The sequence below is a fragment of the Hydra viridissima genome, unplaced genomic scaffold (genome assembly GCF_058129835.1).
Source record: "Hydra viridissima isolate aposymbiotic clone 2 unplaced genomic scaffold, HvirCarnegie_v1 scaffold_12, whole genome shotgun sequence".
Classification (NCBI taxonomy): domain Eukaryota; kingdom Metazoa; phylum Cnidaria; class Hydrozoa; order Anthoathecata; family Hydridae; genus Hydra; species Hydra viridissima.
Genome location: NW_028324311.1, coordinates 2,894,725 through 2,918,546, shown reverse-complemented (window position 1 = coordinate 2,918,546; position 23,822 = coordinate 2,894,725). Strand labels below are relative to the sequence as shown.

The 23,822-nt window shown below is 30.9% G+C and overlaps 3 protein-coding genes and 2 non-coding genes across 9 annotated transcripts in view; 3 read left to right on the top strand and 2 right to left on the bottom strand.

Annotated features, from left to right (window-relative positions):
* The window catches only part of LOC145197284 (calcium-transporting ATPase type 2C member 1-like), a 9,443-nt gene extending 3,370 nt beyond the window's left edge, over positions 1–6,073 (top strand). Inside the window, exons 6-23 of one of the 3 annotated variants that reach the window (XM_090068309.1) lie at positions 53–161; positions 316–456; positions 1,023–1,091; positions 1,346–1,421; positions 1,560–1,626; positions 1,863–1,987; positions 2,094–2,191; positions 2,737–2,832; positions 2,915–3,004; positions 3,114–3,227; positions 3,475–3,628; positions 3,719–3,987; positions 4,150–4,200; positions 4,340–4,575; positions 4,691–4,807; positions 4,901–5,048; positions 5,156–5,251; positions 5,412–6,073. In XM_090068309.1, the coding sequence (XP_089924435.1) occupies positions 53–161; positions 316–456; positions 1,023–1,091; positions 1,346–1,421; positions 1,560–1,626; positions 1,863–1,987; positions 2,094–2,191; positions 2,737–2,832; positions 2,915–3,004; positions 3,114–3,227; positions 3,475–3,628; positions 3,719–3,987; positions 4,150–4,200; positions 4,340–4,575; positions 4,691–4,807; positions 4,901–5,048; positions 5,156–5,251; positions 5,412–5,675 (2,320 nt within the window). In that variant the 3' untranslated portion in view covers positions 5,676–6,073. Of the gene's footprint in view, positions 1–52; positions 235–315; positions 457–1,022; positions 1,092–1,345; positions 1,422–1,559; positions 1,627–1,862; positions 1,988–2,093; positions 2,192–2,736; positions 2,833–2,914; positions 3,005–3,113; positions 3,228–3,474; positions 3,629–3,704; positions 3,988–4,149; positions 4,201–4,339; positions 4,576–4,690; positions 4,808–4,900; positions 5,049–5,155; positions 5,252–5,411 lie in introns of those variants that run through there. The other 2 variants (XM_090068310.1, XR_016445477.1) reach the window with 2 other exon arrangements.
* A 156-nt stretch (positions 6,074–6,229) lies between these two features.
* Positions 6,230–7,771, bottom strand: LOC145194556 (uncharacterized). Its single transcript, XM_080072223.2, has 2 exons — positions 7,277–7,771; positions 6,230–6,816 (listed from the first exon to the last, which is right to left on the bottom strand). Exons 1-2 carry the CDS (start codon positions 7,716–7,718, stop codon positions 6,302–6,304), a joined length of 957 nt encoding a protein of 318 aa, XP_079928349.2. The 5' UTR covers positions 7,719–7,771; the 3' UTR covers positions 6,230–6,301.
* A 4,065-nt stretch (positions 7,772–11,836) lies between these two features.
* Trnai-aau (transfer RNA isoleucine (anticodon AAU)) lies at positions 11,837–11,910 on the top strand. Its single transcript has one exon. It is a non-coding gene; the product is annotated as a tRNA-Ile (tRNA).
* An 819-nt stretch (positions 11,911–12,729) lies between these two features.
* On the bottom strand, positions 12,730–12,803 carry Trnai-aau (transfer RNA isoleucine (anticodon AAU)). The gene has a single exon. It is a non-coding gene; the product is annotated as a tRNA-Ile (tRNA).
* Positions 12,804–19,319: 6,516 nt separating this feature from the next.
* LOC145194047 (uncharacterized) lies at positions 19,320–23,550 on the top strand. 3 transcript variants are annotated; one of them, XR_016445330.1, is made up of 4 exons: positions 19,320–19,400; positions 21,990–22,578; positions 22,653–23,095; positions 23,425–23,550. XR_016445330.1 is itself a non-coding variant. In XM_090067781.1 (3 exons), exons 2-3 carry the CDS (start codon positions 21,992–21,994, stop codon positions 22,969–22,971), a joined length of 906 nt encoding a protein of 301 aa, XP_089923907.1. In that variant the 5' UTR covers positions 19,320–19,400; positions 21,990–21,991; the 3' UTR covers positions 22,972–23,141. The 3 variants fall into 3 exon arrangements, 1 of the variants encoding a protein (XP_089923907.1); XR_016445331.1 differs by lacking the exon at positions 19,320–19,400 and adding an exon at positions 21,070–21,193; XM_090067781.1 differs by lacking the exon at positions 23,425–23,550 and having other exon boundaries at positions 22,653–23,141.
* The last annotated feature ends 272 nt before the right edge of the window (positions 23,551–23,822 follow it).

The following is a 23,822-nucleotide window of genomic DNA, read 5'->3' as shown; positions in this document are numbered from 1 at the left end:
CTTTTTTTTAAATCTGAACTCTTGTTTAGTAATTTTTTTTTTATATATATAGCCTAAGAGATGGTGATTGGACAAATTTTTTAGCAAAGGAGTTAGTACCAGGTGATATTGTTGCCATAGAAACAGGTGATCGTGTTCCTGCTGATCTACGGTTGTTTGAGGTTTAGTTGCATTTTATTTGATGGAAGTTTTGTACAGAACACTCAGAACTGTGATTGAATAATAAAATTTAAAGTAAATAATGCATTTTTGTAAGTTCAGAATATCACAAAATTTTGACTTAAGTATTAAAAAAATAGCTTTTGTTTTCTCTAGGCAATTCAATTGGAAATTGATGAATCAAGCTTCACAGGGGAAATTGAGCCTGCTCGAAAGTGCACATTAACTTTGAGTACAAATAACGAAAAATCAAACATGGCTCTTATGGGAACATTGGTAAGAGCAGGAAAAGGGAAGGTAATATGATTATGTTTTTGTTTTTTATGATTTAGTGATATGATTTAGCAGTGCAGACATATATCCCTGTAAGATGGGTGTATATCTGCACTGTTATTTCTCCTTTTCTAACATTTTATAAAAACCAACAGAGTTTCTGAAACAAGTTGTCTCTCTTTTGTTCTTACAAACTTTCTTCTTTCCCTATAAATTTTTTAGAACTTTTATGGTGTTCATAGCTTTATAGGTTGCTTCTCAGTTACTTGTCTTTTATTTAGTTGTTGAAATTCTGTTTTATAATCTGTTCTATAGGTCTTGTTGTTGAGAAACACATAAGGATTTTTAAAAATATTTATAATCATTTAATTCAGCATAATGTATGATTAGGGATTTAAAAACTTAATATATATGTATTTTTAGTGTTTTAAACACACTATAATATTTATGTTTTGAATTGCTCATTGAAGTGTAATCTTTCATAACTGTTGTTGATAAAGATAAATATTTTTAAAAAATATTTTTAAAAAAATCAAGATAAAACAACTCATAGATATTTAAACTAAATAGAGAGAATTATTTTGTTTTAGGGTATTGTATGTGGCACTGGTACAAATTCTGAGTTTGGATCAGTCTTTCAAATGATGAAGGATGAAGAGGTATTTTTCCAAAGAAATTATCTTTAAAATGACAAATTAATAATTTATTTAGTTATTATTATGTTATTATATATTATATTCTTTCAGTTATTATTATAATATTATTATTCAGTTAGTAATTTAGCAATTTGTGATAAACTAATTGCTATAAACTCTATATGAAATAATTAATCCTAAAATATTTCTTACCTGAGTATTTCATAGTGTGGAGTTTGTGGTAACACAGCATGTATAGTAGTGAATTATTTTTTTAGCCGCCTAAAACTCCCCTTCAGAAAAGTATGGATCATCTTGGAAAGCAGCTTTCTTTTTATTCAATTCTAATAATTGGTATGTAATTTTTTATTTATCACACATAAATTGATTTTGAAAAAAGTCTAAAATAATATATAATGAACAAACTTGTGTTGAAAGATTATAAAAAAATATTTTTAATGTTTGAAGAATTAATGTGCATTGTTATTTTAGGCCTTGTTGTGTTGCTGGGTTGGATTCAAAAACGAAAAATAATGGAAATGTTTACTATTGGTGTAAGGTAGTTATGTTTTTAATTCCTTTAACCCTTTTAAAACAAGTTTATTGATCTGTTTTTATTTGTGTTATACTCAATCTGACACAAGAATTTAAATGAAATCTTTCTTATCATGCCATTAGCTGTGAGTTTTTAAAACAATTGAACTTTTCATGATGAGTAATATTTAGTTAGGTTTTCCTGTTCATGCTGATATCAACTGATAAAGCTGTATTTCTTCTACTTTTTTACAAATTTAGCCTTGCAGTTGCTGCTATACCAGAAGGCTTGCCTATTGTTGTAACTGTGACTTTAGCTCTTGGTGTAATGCGAATGGCCAACAGGAATGCTATTGTTAAGAAATTGCCAGCTGTTGAAACGTTGGGTATGTTGGTTGTAAATTAATTGGTTATAATTTAATTTTCTGAATATTCATTAAATGCAACTTAGATTTAATCAAGATTTTATTTTTTTCAATATAAATTTTTTAGGCTGTACAACAGTTGTATGCTCTGACAAAACAGGTACTCTTACAAAGAATGAGATGACAGTAACAGATATTGTTCTTGCAGATAGTCGAAGAGTTAAGGTGAAGGATACTAAAAGGCATTCTTTTATGCAATAGAATTTATTTGTTCAGGGTTAGAGACAGAAAATACATCAACCTTTTTAGTTCTTTAAATAGAACATTACATAGTAATTTACTTATTTGAACATTTCACATGAAAATGATTTTGTTGAGAATATGTAGAGATTTATTCTACTTTAGCAGCCTCTGTTAACAGACAGTATTAAGTTCACTAAATTTGGGAAACTAAATATTTATTCAAAACATTCAGTAACATAACTTACTGAGATGACCATGCAATAAATAGTTTTCACAATTTCCTTATTAGTAAAGCTTAGATTCTTGTTTCTCTGTAAAGAATGATATAATTTTGATTTTAAGACTGGAATAGAACTTTGGGAGTGTGAACATCACAATGTTATTGAAGTGTAAACTTTCATCAAAAGTCTTAGATCTATCTTTAACTTAGTTACCATCCAAATTTGTAAACAAAAAAATTCTTTTTGTTTATGCAGCACCTACTTTCTAGCAATTTATACAATTTTAAAATCCTATCATACTTTCAGATAACTGGAATTGGGTATTCAAGCCATGGAGAAATCCTTATTGATAACCATGCAGCTAGTGAATTTACAGATGATTCTCTGACTCACCTTGTTAAGGTTTGTGATTAGATTTTATTTTCATATTTTCAGTAATAAACAATTTTCTTTTTTACTTAAGTTTTAATTATACCATATCCAGGCAGGTTGTTTGTGCAACAATGCATCAATTAAAAATGGTGTGCTATTTGGACAAGCCACTGAAGGTGCAATAATTGCAGTTGGATTGAAGGTATTTTTTTATGTTATCTACAGTGTGAGTGTTGCACAGCATTCTACTTAATGAAATACATATCCTCAATTTTAAATATGCAAGTTATTACTTTATATGTACTTTTCAGCTCGGACTGGTTAGGCTAAATGATGAATACAAAAGACTGGAAGAAATACCATTCACTTCTGAAACTAAATGGATGGCCGTAAAATGCTGTAAAATATTTTCTGGAAACTACGAGGTAATCTTAACCTCATGTTATGCCTATAATGTGTTTATGTAATCAACATAAATAAACTCCCGTAACAACTTTTTAAAAAAAATCTTTAAAAAAAAATAAAGATAAAACTCATTGCACTTAGGATTGATTTTTTCTTGGCTTTAACAGTTTTCTGTTTTGTGTTTTTAAAACTTCTTTTTAACAGCAAAGAATTCTTTTAGTTAAAGCAGTAAATAAAATTGCTTCTATTGAATGTTGTTTTTTTCAGGAGGCTACAATGTTTTATGTAAAAGGGACTTTTGAAAAAGTACTTGAGAGATGCTCTACATGGATGGATAATGGAGTGAAGAAATTGTTAACTTCAGCTTATAAAGAAAGTGCAGCTGTTGAAGCATCAAAGTTGGGCTACCAAGGATTAAGAGGTAGGTGCCTAAAAGCATTTAAATTCAGTGACAATGAAAATGATCTTAAAATAAAAAAAAAAATATTTTTTTAAAGTTTTTCTTCTATAGTGGTGGCAATTGCTCATGGAGAAGAGCTAAACTCATTGACATACCTTGGCATAGTTGGTATTATTGATCCTCCTCGTGAAGGAGTAAGAAATGCAGTCTGTACACTCATTGAAGGTGGGGTAAATGTAAAAATGCTAACAGGTGATGCAAGAGAGACTGCTGTTGCAATTGCTGGAAAAGTTGGCTTGAATATAGAGGCAACAAATATTATTTCAGGTGAACAAATAGACTCCATGGACTGCTATGAGCTGGATAAAGTCATTAATAATGTATGTTTTTTTAGTATATTTAATGCTTAATTCTTAAATATTCTTACAAATTTACAATTGTTAAACTTTCTAATTGTTAAAACTTATTTTTATGCATTTATTAATGAATCACCCTTCTTTTGTAATGCTTAAATTTATTTTGTGAATATTCATTTTTTTAAGATAACTGTGTTCTACAGAGTCAGTCCAAAGAATAAAGTTACAATAGTTCGTGTAAGTAAAGTTTGTACTTTTCCTTACAAGTTGTGTTTCCAATTAATAACTGATGTAAGATATAACAACAATATATCTCAAGTTATATTATAATGTCTTTCCTTTTTCTTCTTTATTCTTTGTGTTATTTGGGTGATAGGCTCTTCAAAGAAAAGATCATGTTGTTGCAATGACAGGAGATGGTGTAAATGACGCTATTGCACTAAAGTGTGCTGACATTGGAATCACAATGGGAAAATGCGGAACAGATGTTAGTAAAGAAGCTGCAGATATGATTTTAGCTGATGACGATTTTAAAACTATAATGGTAGCACTTGCTGAAGGAAAAGGAATCTATTATAACATACGAAATTTTGTACGGTTTCAACTTAGCACGTGAGTTTATTAAGTTTTTTTTGTTTATGTTTATCATATAAAATAATTGTTTTGCGATCTATACTTAATATACTTGAGTACCGTATGACTTTTAAACTCATTGTCATTTTTCTAGGAGTATAGCTGCTATCACATTAATTACAATTTCTACATTAATGCAACTTCCCAATCCCCTTAATGCGATGCAAATCCTGTGGATAAATATCATAATGGACGGTCCTCCAGCACAAAGGTCTGGATTCCATCAATATGAATTGGTTTTAGTTTTTTGTGTTGGAATTCGCAATTTTGCACAGTTTTTGATTGTCTTGCTTAATTTGTTTAGTTTGGGGGTAGAACCAGTAACTGATGATGTAATGCGGCGAAAGCCACGTGCAGTTAAAGACCCTATGGTGAACAGATATCTGCTTATGCAGGTTCTGATCTCATCAATAATTATTGTAACCGGTACTTTGTTCATATTTTGGAAAGAGGTATACCTATGTTGTTTTTTTTTAAATAAAATGGGCTTTAGAAATTTATTAAAATAAATTTCATTTTTGTAAACCTGTTAAATTTACTTGTTTCTTGTCATTTGTAGATGTCTGATAATATTACGACTCCACGTGATACGACTATGACATTCACTTGCTTTGTATTTTTTGATATGTTCAATGCGATGAGTTGTCGATCCCAGGTAAACGACGTGGTAGAAGGGTTTTGTTAATCTATTGATTTATTGTCGTAAATTGTTTCTGTAAACATTTATGTGGGATAATTTTGCTTCTTTTTGATTCAATTTTATAGAAAATGATGTTGATAAAATAATAGCATCTTTGATTTTGATTATTTTTTAGACCAAGTCAATAATAGAGATCGGTTTCTTTAGCAACAGAATGTTTTTATATGCGGTTGGTGGTTCTATTATTGGTCAAATGCTGGTCGTTTATTTTCCCCCTCTCCAGAGAGTGTTCCAAACCGAAAGTTTAACGTTTTACGACATTTTAACGTTAATTGCAATAGCGTCCTCTGTGTTAGTTGTGGATGAAATAAGAAAGTTAGTTTTAAAACTTTGCATGAAAAAGTTATGGCGAAAAAGAAATGTTTGTGACTTGGTGTAGTAATTTTATCATAGTTGATGTTTTGTTATTAGTACCCTTTTTCACATTTTTAAAGTCGAGAGGATTTTTTTTTTTTTTTCTTCTTCTGCTAAAGCGTGCAGGGTCACGCAAACAACTTGCTCGTAGTTGATTTATTACTTTATCGTTTTGTTTTGGGATGGGCAATCATATCGTGAAATAGTTTGATTTTTCTGAAAAATTTTCGAATTTTTAGCATTATTTATAAAAAAAATTTTTAACTAATTAATTTATGCAAAATATGTTAAAAATTTTAAAAAATTTTGCAATAATTTGTGGCAGCACAAGAATTTTAAAAAATTGTGTCACGTTTTTCCTATGTTTCTTTATATGACGCTATTTATATAAAATTATTTTTTGAGAATAAAATATTTTCTGCACCTTTTTTTTATTCTTTCATTTCTTTAAATTAAAAAAAATTCTTGAGAGTTTTTATGTTCAGTATGGGAGACAACTTTTGACATATAAATAACCTAATAGAAATGAAATAAATTAATGCTAATACACATTTTAAAGACATTAAAAAGTCGGGAAAATAACGATATATAAAGTATATATTTGTTGTTTTTACGACCGAAATCACATTCTTGTAATCAAATTCGGCAGATTTAACCCAGATAGTTTTTTATGTTGATTTTGTTAAGTTCGTTCGCGACATTAACAACAGCTTCGTCCACGTAGTCAACTAAGATGAAATTTACAGTTTTGCGTTGCTTTGTTGTTCCTGTGTGGCACCCCAAAACTCCTTCCCGCATAAATGGCTTTACTAAGGCTGCTAAGTCGTCGACGCACAACCCCCAACTCAAATATAAATCGTACCTTACGAATGAATGTCTATATGCCTCATTTTCACAGCGATTTTCACCCATTAATTCTATCAACTCCTTTGCGTCGTTTTTCGTTGCACCATGTTTGGAAGTCCAGGTGAAGCCCACATCATATTCACTTATATAGTTAAATCTTCCAACCATATTGGTTGTTAACTTTTCTGCCATGATGACAAATATTCTTTTGTTGTCTGAGATAGACTGCCCTAGGGTTGCATATTGATTATTTTGCAATGATAATTCCCCAATCTTTGAAGAACCCCACAGGTCATTTATCTGCTTCATAATTGCAGGTCCTAAACAGAATGTAATTTAATGGCTGAAAGATCTATCAAATGAAAAATCGAAAAAAGTTTCATTAAAAGTTACCTTCATGCTTTGCCGGATTTTAAAGCATTAAAACGTAAAAAGTAAAGCTTTAATTGATTTATTAATAATCGTGTTTTGAATATTTGGGGGCTGCATTACTTACGAAGCGCTGAAAGAATGATTTTTTGCTAGATTTAATGTCAATTAATTTGGCATAAACATCATTTTCTCAGCGCTTCAAAGTATTTAAAACATGAGCGGCAAAGTATTCAGAACAAGGGTACAATTAAATAGATTAAAGCTTGTTCTTTTAATTTTTAATGCAACAGAATCCCACAAGGCGTTGCGTTTCTTTTTTTTTTTTTGATAGGTTTTTTTTAACTTGTCATTTAATGTGAGGAAAAAGAGAGAGAAAACAAAAAAGTTTTTTTTTTTTGATTTCTTCACCTGCTTTGTCAGGATTTGTTGAATCACGATTAAAATGAAGTACAACAACGTCATTTTTGTTAACTTTCATCCACGCGTTTACTTGTTCAAGAATAGCCTTTATAGAGCCACCAAAGGCACGTTGATGACACGTCCATGGACTCTCCGGTTTATAAAAGCTATCCCAACAAACATCAATGTCAAAGTATCTTATTCCGAGATCCAATTGAGCTGTAATATTTAAGCGTTGATTTCTGTACAGACAGCTTACTGCTGGTAATTTAGCAATTTTATGATAATACAGTAAGCCATCGAACCCTGCACCAGCGTTATGACTTCCAGCAAGAGTAACTTGGTTGATTTGTAAACTGCAAAGCTCTCTCATACCATTGCAAATTTGACTTTCAACAGAAACGGAAAAAAATGTTAAGGCAAAAAACACGAACCCGTTTAAACTCCTCATTTTGAGAATAATGCAACGTTTCGATTTCTTTTCCTATTTATAGGTTAACTTTAATCAAATATTTTTTTTCCAAGATTTAAATTTTTTTGGAAATAAGATAAATATTTAACAAACTGGACAAATGTTCACTATTCGCACTTTCAGTTACTTTCAGTTTAAATATTCATACAACTGCAGCATCAATATTTTCCTATAAAAACACATTTGAAAGATTTTCGATTATTCTTTTTTAGGCAAATCAAACTTATTTTGGTATGAGGGCCGCATTTTATATTATATTGTAATAGAGGCACCGCACACCTGTTGTAAATTTTTATGTTATATAAAAAGCTATAAGAAATAAAATAAATGCGTTACTTATTTAAATAGATTCTTGAAATTTACGAGTTCCAATATAACTTTATTCATTTTCAATTATTTAATTGCCTAATCATTTAATTATTTAACTATTCAATTATATGAATATTTAATTACTTATTTATTTAATCAAAAACATATTGAGAAACTGGGAATCGACGGTAATGGAAGTTTCAAAAAAGCAAGTCTTGGAATATTGAAGTTGCTTTATATTGACCCCCTTTATATTGACCCCCATGAAAACGTCTTAATATTGGTATATAACTGTAATATATGTGTGTGTATATTACGCATAATGGTTTGTATATAAAGCTGGAGTTATACAGACTCTCTCTCTCTCTCTCTCTCTCTCTCTCTCTCTCTCTCTCTCTCTTATGTATATATATTAAAGAAGGCTTAATTAAAAAAGAAAATCATCAAATGGTGCTTTTACAAGTCAGCAGCTTAGTGTTGCAGCGAGCATTTACACTTTTTTTTCTGTTTGGAGGGAAAAAAATTTTAGATGCCCCCCCCCCCCCCCAATTGAGCTGCTAAAGAATTTCAAGATCAAGAGAATGAGATTATCAAGATGCATTTTAAAACTTTGAATAAGCCATGGTGATTACCCACCCATGGGTTATTCAAAACCTAGCTTAATATTCCCCCGAGAGCAAGAGAAAGCTCCTTAAAATTTTTTTTATTTTTTCAAATGGCATCTATATTTTATTGATATACTCCTAAAATGTACATTGAAGTATCTACGAATGTGCTGTTCAATACAAAATCAAAACACCAGAATCTTGAACTGAAATCAAGATGGTTGGTAAAGAATGTATGACTAAATTATCTATTTGGAAACCAGAAGTAACTAGCTATTTAACACTTAAAAGGTAAAAGGGTTTTATGATAAATTAGGTGAAGTTATGGATATATACAAGTTCAGTGTTTCACAAATATGGAACGTTGACGAAACTGGTGCATCTGCAGTTATTACACATAGTAAAATTGTGGCTGCAAAGGACAAGCAAAATGTTGGTTATATAACGGTAAAGAGGCACTAATGTCACAGTCGTAGCCCCTGTATCTGCCTCAGGAAATACAGTGACCCCAATGTTTGTGTTTCCTTGAAAAAATTAAAACGATAACTTTTGTTAACAATGGTCCAACAGACTGTATTGGGGTAGCTAATGGAAGTGGGTGGGTTATAAATATCTTTAGAATAAGCTATCACACAGAGCTTATTCTGAAGCACATTTAATATTATCTTCTGGTCAATCAGTCAAAGATAGTAATTAATAACGAGATTACAATACTTTTTCCTAAAAATCCTGAAGCATTTTCTTTAAATTATATTTTGCCTCAGAATTTATTAGTTTTTATTTTCATGTCTTAAATGATTAAATCTTAAATATATCTTAAATAATTTGTTAAGATTTAAAGTATATGTTTAATTTATAACAAATTTTGGTTTAACAACAGAGTTTATAGAAGTCACAGTAATGGATTAATTTATTTATTGCTCAACATACCATACACAGCTGCTCAATTTACCCTGCTGGGATAGGTTGATCAGCTTTTTTCATAAGCAATTTTTAGCTGATAAAATTATCTTCCTAATAATCAAAAATTTATGTAAATTCGACGCACCCTTCTGTTAGATTTTGTAAAAATTGCTCAACTAGCCCTACCCTACCCTAGTTGTCATTTTAGAAAATCACAATTTACAAAATGATTTTCGTTCTACAGGCATATTGTGTGCATCCACATTGCGTAAGGTTTCATAAAAGAACCTCGCTGAAAGTGGATTACTTAAAATCTTCGGTTCAGTTATGTTCGATTTTAATGAACTTGAAGTAATATGGACAAACTTTAAAAAAAGCAAGTGCTTTCCAAAATTATTTGTCTATCATCAAAAGTCTCTGATAAAAGTTTAATCCTTGATGTCCTCCTATACATCGAATTGCACGTCATCAATTTCCACATCATTAATCATCATGATGCACCACGTTTAGGAAGGTCCGTTGAAGATACAAACCACCGAATAATTACTCGTGAGATTGCTGTAGGTTAAACTTCTCAAATTCGACCGTTCATGATCACGTGAAACGGCTTGATTTAATTTTAAAACTTGACATAAGGGTTCCACATGTTTTTACAGAGTATTCATCGAAAACAGGCTATACTATCAAGTATTCATCGAAAACAGGCTATACTATCTGTTTAGTAGGATTTCAAGGGGATCGATTTTTAGAGCTTCTACCGGAAAATACCACAATTAATTCTGAAGTGCACAGTAATCAACTGGACAAATTTTTGGACAAATTTTTGGAATTTTTTCATTCCAAATCAAAACGTCGAATATCGTTTAAACTAGTTTTTTACCAGCAAAGAAAAAAAGCTTTAAAAGCGTGGAATCAATCTCCTTTCAGAAGGATGGCAAAAGGTATTGTACCAAATTGGATAATATAAAATTTATCAAAATGTTTATACACTATGAAAAATCTTGTTTCCTTTTCACCAAAAAAAAAAAACGAAATGGCATTCCGAACAACCAAATCTTGCTTTACATGGAATTGTAAATGTAAACCATCCCATAGGATGGTTTACATTTACAATTCCATGTAAAGTCTCCTCGTTTTATTACATTTATTTATTTTATGATGATGAAATAGAACCAGTAGACTTCAGATATGAAATTTGTATAGTCAAGTTGCTACAACACAGACAAAGATTTGATGAAATTTTCCGAAAATAATATTTTTTGCTCAGTGTGATCGTACAGTGTAGGTGAAGCCAGGGCTAGTTGGCTTCAGTTTTAGTTTTTGAGCTCTGTGCATTTTTGGGTGAACTTATTTAAGGACATCAAATTGCAGTTCAAAAGAATATGAATTTGGCAAGCATGTTCAAGTTTCAAACATTAAAAAAAAAAAAAAAATTGGTGGCCCAAAAAGGGCCTGCAAAAAAGAAAAAAATAAGTGCCAACTCACCCTCCCCGGGCTAAGTTGTCACACCATATAAAAAGAGACAAATTTAGCAACATTAAGCATATATTTCAAGCGCATCTTTTTTATAAAAACTCTTGATAATTTTTATCCAAGAAAATTTTTTGACATTAACTTTTATTGCCCTTAAGTCGATCGAATAGACTTTTCTTCTATAAAAATAGCATCAAAAGCATTTTTTGTAAAATTTTTAGAATTTACAGGCCTGTTTACTTTTCTTTTATAATTTCTCATGTCTGTAGATCTGTAGTGTTATATAACTTAAGTGAATTTACGGCTAATTAGCCGTAAATTTTTAAACGTACAGCTTTTCGCATTTTTTCAACATTTCGCAAATTTTTCCACGTACAACTTTTCGCATTAATGCGAAAAGTTGTAAGTTGGTACATGTTGCCAACTAGCCCTGATACTACACTGAAAGATGAATTAGTTAAGTGGGAAGGTTCCATGTGAATTTTGGAAACTTCTGGTGGAAAATTCCAAAGTTAAACGTAGTGCATCAACTTACCCCTGTAGCCAACTACCCCCGGTCTCCCCTAATTATTTGTAAAATATATCAAGAAACCAAGTAAAAAGCAAGCCACCTTTGCATAAGATGCAAACTTATTATAATATATAAATGTTGCCTGATCTTTCTTTACGTTTTTTGCATTACTTATCGGTGATGGTTCGGTAACAAACGTAATATAATCAATTATAATTAACAAATTCTCAAAAAAAAAAAAAAATAGAATATGAAAATATTTTAATTATATAATAATGTGGTCTCGCAATAAACAAGGCCGGTTAGCTCAGTTGGTTAGAGCGTCGTGCTAATAACGCGAATGTCGTGGGTTCGATCCCCATACTGGCCAATTTTATGCAAGCTTTTACAATATTGGCTCTCTTTTAAATTAGAAACCAAGCAAATGGACTTACTAGAAAGTTTCTTATTTTAAGGGCACTTTTTTTACAACTCAAGTACTAAAAGTTTCTTAAGAGTTTCTTAAGTTTCAAATTGTCAAAAGAGAGAAAAAGCACTTAAAATGCAATTTGAAAATATTAGAATTTTAATGTCCAATGATTTTAAGTGTCCAAAAGTTATAAAATTCTTATAATTAGAGACAAGGAGATGATTCAAGAACATTAAGCCATCAAACATTGACCTCTCAACCTTTAAAACTCTTTCTAAACTTTTCATAGGGTCTTAACTTCCCTATGATTTATTTGGGACTACATACTTAGCAACAACAAGAAATTGGTCAATTGAGCCCTTAGATATGATGTCTTTCAGTTTTAACCAGGAAATGATAAATGATGAAATATCAGTTGCCTTTCAAAATCAGATATTTAATTAGAGGAGATATTTATATCAAAATCCACAAAGACTTCTTGATAAGAATGTGGCATTTTGTTGCTGTGTTTTTTTTATGGCTTTCTTCTTTTTTTTTTTTTTTTGCAGTGATATTGGTTGGTACTGATAAACTAAATGTCTGTTTTCATAACGACAAATCTCCTCGAACGAGAGCACAAAAAACGAAAAGATAAAATAATTTTAGGCTGTTTAACTGTGGATTTACCAAAACTACTTAATAACGTTTTACAAAGATCGTTTTATCTTCAAGTTTTTCCCTATCTAGCTATTCCGTTGCATAAAGTCCAAAATATTAGAAACTTCCAAAAGCAATTGTTAGTGGCCAGTATGGGGATCGAACCCACGACATTCGCGTTATTAGCACGACGCTCTAACCAACTGAGCTAACCGGCCAATGAATGGACAAAATAGGTTTTAATCTTTATTTAAATATCCAAAAAAACATTCCTAATTTTACTGAAATCTTTAAATTGAACTTAATATGCTTTTTGTTGAACAAAAAGATTGTTAACTAGAGAGAAAAATATAGATTTTAAAAGTGCAGGGACCCATAAGTACTTTTTATAATTAAATACCGACACCATTGTTAATTAGAGCAACAGAGTAGGTATCAGTACTCATTGGTATTTGGTTTTTTAGTTAAAAACGAATAATAACGAATAATAACGAATTAAGTACGAACTCCTTTATCTTTTTCTGAAATTTATTACAATAGAACTCTTTATGCGTTTAAAGCAAAGTTTTTGATGTGACGCCTGCAACAAGCAACATACAAAAACATTTCGAGCTACGATCTGATTGTTATCATTGAATGAATCTTTGTCATATTCACTATTCGACAAGTCGGATCCTAAGTAATCTTTGAAGCCAAAAAGAATTTTACTCCCTAATGTTGCGGTATTAAAACGCAGGATAACCAAACTCAGGACCTTCAAACGGTAATTTCCCTAATCTTTTACTTAACACTTCTCTTTGTGAGTTGAAGATAAGATCGGATGTTATCAAAAGCCAATCATATATATTAACTAGATGTCTAACTTCCGAAAAAAGGTGAAGCAAATTTTTTTTGCCACCAGCATATGATTGGATAATAACTTGTTCTATATTTGGAGAACTAAGTAATTTCCTTCTTGTATGATGCTCGCGGAATCGATGAAAATCTTTTTGTCCCAGCTATTAATAATACAATTATTATTAATAGCTGGGGCAAAATATTTGAAAGATTTGAAAATTCAGAAGATAAACTCTTTGATGAAATTCAGAAGTCTTCCGATTGATGCAAAGGTTTATGCTGTACTGTGAAAGAGCCTATTACAACTTATCTACGAGACACCTGTCACCTAAAAGAAAGGAAGTTGAAATTAGTTATGGTCAATGATTTGATGATACAGACAATTGTAGTAGTGAAAGTTCAGAAGAAAATAATATGAGTAGGGACCGGAGACCCTAACTGGGATCCGTGTAGTTATTTCGGGTATTACCCGAATTTAAATATGTCAAGTAATTACTCGAAAGTTATACCCGATTATTTTTAAAATCTGGTTATACCCAATACTTATTACCCGTAAAATACCCGTAAAAATACCCGAAGAAGAAAAAATAACCGAAACGACTCAACTCAGTTCATTTATTACATTGAATTACAAATGAATTTCAGCATAAGCAAAATTAGAAGTGGCCTGGGCATTTTATATCTGAAATTTTATCCAGTAATTAACTGTTCTCTTTCATGAACACTAGCTGCTCTATTTTGCTAACACTTAAGCTTGTTCTCTTTACAGTAAAAGTGTTTCCTACACTTGAAAACACTCTTTTAGAAATGGCCGATGAGGCTGCGATAGCCAGAATCTGACTAGCAAGCCTTGCAAGCATTGGTTAATTGCCTGCATTGGCCCTCCTAAAGTCCGAAATTCGGTTAATGCATTACCAAGGTATTTGTCTACCTTCTTTAATACATTTTTTATTGCAGCTGATTTCTCTCTTTTGTTTGTATACGTTGCTCTATACCTTTGTCTGGGACGATTGTCTAACAAAGTAGCCATAAGACTGTCAGCATCCAAAAAGTCCGCGTCCTCTATGTTTTGGAATGAGGTTTCAGGTGGTGTGGGTTGTAGTGTGGGGTCTCTGTTAACAAGGTCCTTCAGTGTGTTCACAAGGGTGTTCCTTGCAAGGTCAAATTATCTGGCATCAATTTTTTCTGAGCCAGATGTGTCACCATCAGACCTAAATATTTGCTCCACCGCTGGAAGAAGCGTAATCATTGATTTCCAGCTGGGCTAAGTCTGGAATTCCAGCGTATCGGACAATTCTGTACCAAAGTAGCTGTTATCATTTTAAGGGCATTTGCTTTGTTTCCAAGATCAATTGTCCTTTTGTCTGAGTTTTTAAAATAGTTTACCTAACCTGTCATCTTTTTTAGAAGTTGTTTCCATTGTGGGCATATGGACATTTTCTTTTCCTAGTCTTTTGCAGCTAGTGAACCCGTGACAATCAAGTGGATCTTGTGGTCGACACACCGCAAGTTGGAGTCAATGTCATTATTTGTTTTTGAATTTTAGGATTCAACTCGATTTCGTGGACCAAATCTGTTATCTTGACACTTATGTTGTTTGCCATCTGGTCCTTAGGAAAATACTTCATCGCGACAAGGAATCTTCTCAGGCGTAAATTTTTGTCTAGGTAGTGTCCTGTCAAGCTTATGTAAGAATGTTTTGTTCTGGCACTCCAGATATCTGATATAAAAGCAATTCCTTCAAGTCCATCTTTTTCTGCATTTAATAAGTTCACAATAGCTTTTTCATGAACTTATAGATTTTTGGAATTGCTCTGCAACTCAGTGTATGAGCTAAAACTTCATTTTATGGCCTAATGTAGCACTTTTGAGCATGCAAATGAATGTTTTAGCCTCTACTACTGAAAATGGTTTTCTCTCTTATACCACCCACCTAGTGATGTCTGTGATCAGCCTTACATGATGAATTTTTCGGTTCTTTTCCGGTTCTTCTCTTGTCTTTTTGGTAGGTGGTTGTTGTGGTTCAGATGGTTTAGTTAGTGATAACGATTCAGAGTTAACCTCAAAAGTGTTATTAGCCCACATTCTATCTGCATCCTTTCTTTCCAATTCTGTGAAAAAATCTGCATAATTGCATTTGAGGTGTTTGCACAAAACACTTGCACATCCCTGTTTTGCTGTGAATTCTTTATAATACTTATTGCCGGTGGCTTTGTCATAATTGGCCTTAGTGAAAAATTCCCATATGTTTGATGCTTTGGTAACCTGGAAAGAAAAGAAAAATATCTATGTAAAGAAAAGAAAAAAATAGATATTACCCGAATTTTATAAAGAATTCCCCGACACCGGGTAGTTCCGTATTTTAGGTAGTTTCGATGATCGGGTAACAAAATCGGGTAGCGTATTAAATAAAAAATAAGTATAAGCATAAAAAAAAAAAAATTTATTTACTTTTATATTTAAGAGGTGATAGCACAAAATTTAAAAAAAAAGTAGTTGAGAATTTAGAATCTATTAATTCCCCTTACTCCATGTAAGTATTGATTTTTAATTAACTAAAAATTTATACTTACATGGAGTAGGTAGAACTATGAAGTAGAAATAAAAGTGATATAAAGAATTAAAATAAAATAAAAAAAAAAAATGCAATAATAGAAAAAAAAATTAACGGAATTACCCGATCGCGCAAAAGTTTTGGTCCGATAATCGGGTAAATAAATCGGGTATTTTATTACCCGATTTTTGGGAATTTCTACGGGTAGTACTTCAGGTAGTTTATATCGGGTAATACGCGACCCAAAGGCTAGGGTATCAGTTACCTAAACTTATTAAAGTTGTCCAAATACCCTCGGTTACCTCAGGTGAGTTTTCGCTCCCTAAATATGAGAAAGAACATTGGCGATATAACGAAAGAAGAAAAGACTAATGATATAACAAAATTAAAGTTGGCATTAAATGATAATTGCCTTGATAAACGATAATAAACACTGTAGTATTTGGAATGACTGTCCTTTAGAAATCGATTACACAAATGAAGTGTGTAAAAGGTCGCTTGCAAAAGTTAAAAATTTTTTTCAAAGCAACGTCATCAACACGTTTGTGTGTTATTGTAATAAATAATTTAGTGTTTGACCATTGACACAAATATTGAAAGCTTGTAGCTGAAAATGTAGAATTCTACAAGGTTTACCTCAAGTTACTTAGGTCTATATAGTTGGTAAGGTATTATGAGATCAAGTTACTTAGGTCTATGTAGTTGGTAAGGTATTTTATCAGCCCCATGTAAACAATTATTATTTAATTTACAATTTAGTTTATAGAGGTCATTCCTTATGAAAAACATAACTTTTCAATCTGTACCCAAACTTAATTTTCGAAAACCTAGTTAAAAATTAGCTGAGATACTTGCGGTTGTGGATAAAAAAGTACACGTTGATAAATAAGTAAACGTTAGAAATATGATAAATATACGTTCAAAAAAAGAAATTACAGTTTTAACGTAGCTTTTTCGAAATAACGAAGCATATTCTAACACAAGTTATTTCTCTTTTTAAAAAAAAAACTAATGAAATTATAAAGTACAACACTATGATTAAATTATAAAGTACAACTATGATTTTTTACTTAAATGGTGTTTTTAAAACTTTTTCTTAAATGAAATTGCATTTAAACATCACTTTAACTACTAATGACTCATCGCTCTGGAATGTTTTTCATAATACCTTGTACTGTTACCAATGAGATTGTTATTGTGAAAATATCATCGATTAGTTGATTCTTTGGAATCGACTATTGCCCACCTAACTTGTATAAAGCAATTTACTGTGAAACGTGACGATATTTATATTTATACATAAATTTGTAATTTAGAATTTTTTTATAAAAATTACTTTAACGGATTTAATTGAATAGCAATTCTGTGCTGTTCCCTTGAGGGTTAAAATAAAGTTTTATTTTCTGGAATCTTACAACTTGATGCCTTAAACATCAAATGCTTTAAACTTCACATGATGTAGAAGGTGGTACTTTATTTATAATTACTCGTTAAAATTGAAATCCCAACGCCGATGCTTAAAATCAGTTTCTCAAATTTCAAATTATAATTTTCTTATGACTTAAGTTGTTAAACTTCAGATAATTAGACTTAAGGACAAAAGGAGCAAAAATAACCTTAAAAAAAATGAATAACTTTTGGAGTTTAGTGAAAAATATTAAAATTTTGATTTTTACCTCACGTTTTCTTATTCTAACGAGTAATTTTTGCATATTATGAAAAGTATTAAATATTCACGAATAACTTACGCACTTTTTCTTCTTTCACAAATATCTTGATTCTTACATTCAGGGATTTTAGATTTATTTTTAGATTGGATATTTGTCCAACTGGGAGTAAACCTGATTAACATAACATGGGTCTCCAATAATTGGTCCTCGGGAAAGCTAACCAAGACTACTTCCTGAAAGCAAACTCTGGGACGATGATCTCTAGAGTCTTCTCTGGACGGAGTCTTCTCTGGACGGAGTCTTCTCTGGACGGAGTCTTCTCTGGACGGAGTCTTCTCTGGACGGAGTCTTCTCTGGACGGAGTCTTCTCTGGACGGAGTCTTCTCTGGACGGAGTCTTCTCTGGACGGAGTCTTCTCTGGACGGAGTCTTCTCTGGACGGAGTCTTCTCTGGACGGAGTCTTCTCTGGACGGAGTCTTCTCTGGACGGAGTCTTCTCTGGACGGAGTCTTCTCTGGACGGAGTCTTCTCTGGACGGAGTCTTCTCTGGACGGAGTCTTCTCTGGACGGAGTCTTCTCTGGACGGAGTCTTCTCTGGACGGAGTCTTCTCTGGACGGAGTAAACCACAAAAGAAATTCTTGCAAAAAAAACCACGTGGGAAATTTTTAAAATTTTTTTCCTTTTCGCTCTTACTGAAGATTTTTTTCATGTCTACCGTGACTGAATATTATGTCTAGGAGTCAGTACTTGGATTCAGATACAAATCATCCTTTAATCAGCTTACTTCCTAATATTCTGTTAGTCTTACAAAGTTATGATTATGATCTCCATTTTTTATTCAATATTTCTAAAAAAATTTCTTTCTAAAGAATGTACTTGATATTTGACGAGCATTTTACTACCCAGCAAGCACACATTGTTGAAATAACGTTGAAATAACGTTGATCAACGTCGATCATTAAGCTTTTGAAATGGTTTGCAATTTTGTATGATCAAGACAAGTATTTTTAAATTTTTGTTTATATCCTCCAATCTTTAAATATTCAAACTGTGAACACTTTAATCTTCATGAAAATGTAACGTTATATTGATTTATATTTTGAATATCCATGCATTAACTACCAGTCAAAAATCAAAAAATTCAAATCAGAAAAATAGTTTTGGGCACTTTTTCATGGTTTTGACTTAATTAAGAGTGAACAACGGCGAATAGTGTTTTTGAAGATCGAATAGCGAGTACCAAATAGTAACTTCATTGAGCATTAGGACCGAAGTGTAACGAATATTCGACTTCGACTTAAATTTTTACACTACAGCTAAAAATATTGAAGGTAATTGAACTACTTTTATATGAAATTTAACGAATAATACTAAATACTATCATTATTATAAAATTTGTTTAACACATAATAAAATCCGACTTTTTTTGAACGAATATTTTATGTAGGCTTTTTAAAAAATGGGAATTACCAAAATTAATTACTTTTCGCAAATTTAGAAACTTAAATATATCCCCAACGGAGACGTAAATTTCTTTGTTATGTAACTACTCCAAATTTGAAACTCATGTCCTTAAATAAGGAACTATTTGGTAATATAAAAAACGATTAGATATTTCAAACGTCCCATGAGAAATATGAAAAGTATATACACTGAACTTCTTATTTATCCAGTAAGTTATTGAGATATTAGCAAAAATTAGAGGTTGTTTAGGTATTTAGTTAAATACTAGACAAGTTGCTTAAGCAAAAATAGTAAGTGTAATATTATTCGTTTTTTATAATTGGTTAAGTTTATCAAAGCAGAAAATCTATTTAAATGACTTTTTGATTTTATTAATTAAAAAAAAAATTAAAAACTTAATTTACAACAGGTAAACCTTATCTAAGCAGATTACATTTAAATAGATAAAAGTTAGGAATGTTAAACGCCTTTTCAGATGCAAAAAGACCTACGTTTACATTTGTTAAAATATAAGTAATATAAAGAAATAACTTAACAATATCTTAATATTAAAAAAAAAATTAAGCAAACAATAAATGTTTTAAAAAAAGTAAAAACAAACGTATTTATTTTTTTGTCATGTAATAACTATTTAAAGATAAAGATTAAACCAATTCTTAAAATTCTTATGAACTTTTAAAAACTTAAAATTTAGCAAAAAAACTTATTCTTTTCTTTTTTTTGGTCCACGCAAAGTGCTCATTAAAAATTGAAAAAATTTGTAAGCTTATCAAAGCACTCATACTTTTTATTTTTCAGCATATATGGCTCTTCGAATCCCAACAATGATTAAATTTGATTATATATTCTAACGCAAATTGAAGTTGACACATAGTTTGAACTTAACTATATATCAGTGTACAGAGTATTCTTTACTAAATAACTTTACTGAATAACTTTACTGAATGACTTTAGTAAATTTTGCTGCATTTAATCCTTTTTAATGGCAATGGACCTCAAAATTATTATGTAATGTACAATAAATGCATATGATTTTTGTGAATATTTGGCTTGTGGTAGATCTGCTAGTAATTTTGAACTCTAATTCCTATGATAACGCTTCTGCATTAAAGAAATGTTTTGATGTAACCTCTTCCCTTGTCATTAACAGCACCAAAATTTGCCAGAAAGAAATCCAAATGAGAGTCTAACATATCGCGAGGTTAGAATTATTTTGTTCTATCTCCAAGTTTAAACGTTGGGAGAAAGTTTTTGATTTTTTTTTTAAAAGTAAAATTTATTTAAAATTATAGCTTTAATTTTTAAAAAAATTATAATTTATGCTTAAAATAATCTATGTTTAAACAAAATTTTTTAAAAAGTTTAAAAAATTAAAATCTATTTTTAAAGTAATCATTATTTACTAAAATTAATAATTCACTTTCTCCCAACATTTAAAATGGGAGATAGAACAAAATAATTCTAACCTCGCGATATGTAATTTTACCATTATTCGTTGCAAACAAATTTTTAGTATAAAAAAAACCTTGCAAATTTAGCAATTGGAATTTTATCGGTTCAAACTGTGGGCTGGTATGTATATATGGTACGTAAGGTACGTAAGACATTCAACACGAATTGAACATTAACAATAAACCTAAAGCTGGCATTTTGGGGGTTAATTTCCATCCCCCCTCCCCTGCCCCCAAATAAAAAAAAAGCTTTTTTCATTTTGAAACGATTTTGTAAAAACACTATAAATGTTTTTTAAAAAATTAAACCTTTGATTTCTTAAGGCGTTTAAATTTTTATAATGTTTTTGTAAAATGAATTTTTAAACAGCGAATCAAAAAATATAAAACGCATCAGCGTTTCATGTTTATTTTCGGCTCATTTGGTAACAGAGAGATGCTTTATTCCGGAAATAAGTATTTGTTTTTTTAAAATAGTCAGTGGGACATATTTTTGTATCATAACGGATTTTGAATAAAATCGATTGATCGAAATTCTCATTTCTGTTTTTTTATAACATGGACTAACTAATCGTAATGTCAATAATCGTAACGATACATCGTATGTCACTAATGATACCGCATGTGAAATTGTAAGTTTGAGTCTGTAAATTTAAATTTAAAACACTTTAGATTGTTTTGAATAAAAAATTTCCTGTACTAGATTTAAAAGAGTAATAAATGTCTAGACATCATTTGTATTCAGGAATGTGCGTTGTTTCATCATAAATTCATTAAATTATAAAACAGTTGTCGTTTTTTGTGAAGACTTCCTGATAAAATTCACATAGGTTGCTTTAACTAATTTGGCCCCAAGTTTCCTTGACGAATTATATCTAAATTTTATTGACATTCAACAGTTTCTCTTACATTCAATAAAAGAAAGAAATATGCTAACTAGTCCCTTTGTCCCCTTCTTTTTAGTGATTTTTACTGTTTATTCTGTTTTGTAATAACCATCATCTCCATTATGCATCATTAGTTATTTTTACTGTTTATCTAATTGAATAGGACTATTTCAAAATATCTTGAAGGGTTAAAACAAAATCAAATCGCCAATCGTTACAAAATATTTTTATTTTTATAATTAGAAAAAAAAACTGATCTCTTATTTTTTTTTTTTTTTTTTTTAACATCCTGCCTTTAAACAGAAAGATGAGTGAAAAACATAAAAAAGAGATCAATTGCTTTTAAAAATTTTTTATTATGGAGATTTTAGATTAAACAATAATAAGTACTAAATTTGTTGATTTTTCTTTTAAAGAAATTAATTGCTTAAATGTTTTGTTGTTTTTTTGCTGCTAATGTCCGTATTTAGCTTTGACTTTTTAAAAGATAAACAAATAAACTTTTAAAAAACTTCAATTTGTTCTTTGACTCTATCTTTAGATATGTTTAGCGCAAAATTAGCTTTTCACATCTTGATGCTTTTGGTTGATGCACACGCAATTCATTGGGAAGAGAATAATTGGGCTTTTGGATGCGATTTTTGGCAACGTGACTTGGCTAATGTTAGAATTTCTGGAGAAAAGTGTGGAGAACAATGCGTGGTTACTTCTGGATGTACACATTTTACTTGGAACAATTACAATGGTGGAACTTGCTGGATGAAGTATGGACCTGTGTCAAAATCTAATGCTTTTGAGACGGGAGATGAGAACATGGTTTGTGGAATAATTGAGAAGACCAACAATGAAAATGGTGTTTTAGCAACTAGACATGTCAACGGAGGAGGTGATGCTTGTGCATTGCCAAGAGCTGACTATAACATAGTATATCCACTTGCTTTAGGAGATGTAGCAGAGTTAGGGGAACTTAAATTTAATCCTGATCTTTGTGGGCATGTCTTGCAGATTGATTGTGGAAATGGACCATTAGATGTTATAATAACAAACTCTAATCTCGGTGGTGGGCTAGATCTTTATTCAGAATCAACATGGCCGAAAGCTACCAACAATCTCCCACCTGGTCGTACAACGTAAGTTAAATGCTTCTACTGTTTGAACTTGTAATTTCTGAAAATTTAAATCTTTCTCTTTTATTTATTTTTAGATGTTCTGTCCACCTATCTTCATCTAATGCTATAAAGGGTAACGCTTTTCAGTGCCATTATAAACCTGGTACTGGATCAAACAACCCTTACTACCGCAACATTGGTCTTCTAAATACTAACAACAAAATTGTAACCCAAGCAACAAGAAACGGTATTCCAGGCCAACATAGAGGACCAAATATTTACTACGCTTTTGATGGTCAAGGACAACCAATGCAACCCAACGAAGAAGTTGTATTTACTTTTAATGATGGAAGCACACACGTGGTAAAGTTCAGTGACTGCTCTGATGCGGGTTCAGAACAATCTTGGAGATAAATGGAGAAACAAATTATATTTTTTGATGTTTATTGATATTTATAATCGATAAGATGATTTAAAATGTAAAGATATACTTATATGGTTAGAGTTAAGATAAAATGCTTTGGAAACAAAAAAAAAGGTTATTGAATTGTTATGTATCCTTTTTTATATTGATGACATTATAAGTTTAGATTTTTTTTATTGTTCATACTAGGTCATTAATTATAAGTGCATTTTAAAACCGTGTACTAAATAATAAAATAATCCAATATCCTATGTATTGTTTAGTATATGGGAGAAAGTGCAGTTTAAATAGCTCAAAAGTAAAATTAAAAAAAAAAAAAGTTCAAAAGAACAATGTGGCAATAACTAATGGATTATCAAGAGATATTCATAAAGTTGTCAAATAAAATTCCAGCAGATAAAAAAAAAATCAAAAAATGATTCTTGATTGTTTTAATTTATTAGAAAGCAATTTTGGAGGAGTAACTGGAGTATCAACTGAAGACACAACTGAACGAGACATACTTATGAAGCGCGAAATGCCGTTGAAACGTGCAATACCGAAGTCTCAAAAAGTAGAAAATTACCATGATTCAACGTGGACTATCTAACCATAAGAAATTAGATTTTCTTATATTTATTGTAAAATAAGCTCTATTAATAAAGAGATTTCTTGTTTCCAGTATCTTTATTTTTCCCAAAAGTTTCTATTTATCATAAACCGCTCTCGACCGATTACTTTCTTGCAGTTAGATATGTCGCCATGACCGTAAGTAGGCATTTCTAAAGGCTAAGAAGCTGAACGTTTTAAGGGCGTGAACATTCTTTTGGGTACGGACGTCCAAGCACGTCTTGTAAACGTC

Excerpts from the sequence above, each read along its gene's own strand:
- LOC145194556 (XM_080072223.2), bottom strand. The coding sequence starts at position 7,718 with ATGAGGAGTTTAAACGGGTTCGTGTTTTTTGCCTTAACATTTTTTTCC. Across the intron at positions 6,817-7,276 it reads AACAAATCCTGACAAAGCAG|GACCTGCAATTATGAAGCAG; the intron begins GTGAAGAAATCA and ends CATTCTGTTTAG.
- LOC145194047 (XM_090067781.1), top strand. The coding sequence starts at position 21,992 with ATGTTTAGCGCAAAATTAGCTTTTCACATCTTGATGCTTTTGGTTGAT. Across the intron at positions 22,579-22,652 it reads CTCCCACCTGGTCGTACAAC|ATGTTCTGTCCACCTATCTT; the intron begins GTAAGTTAAATG and ends ATTTATTTTTAG.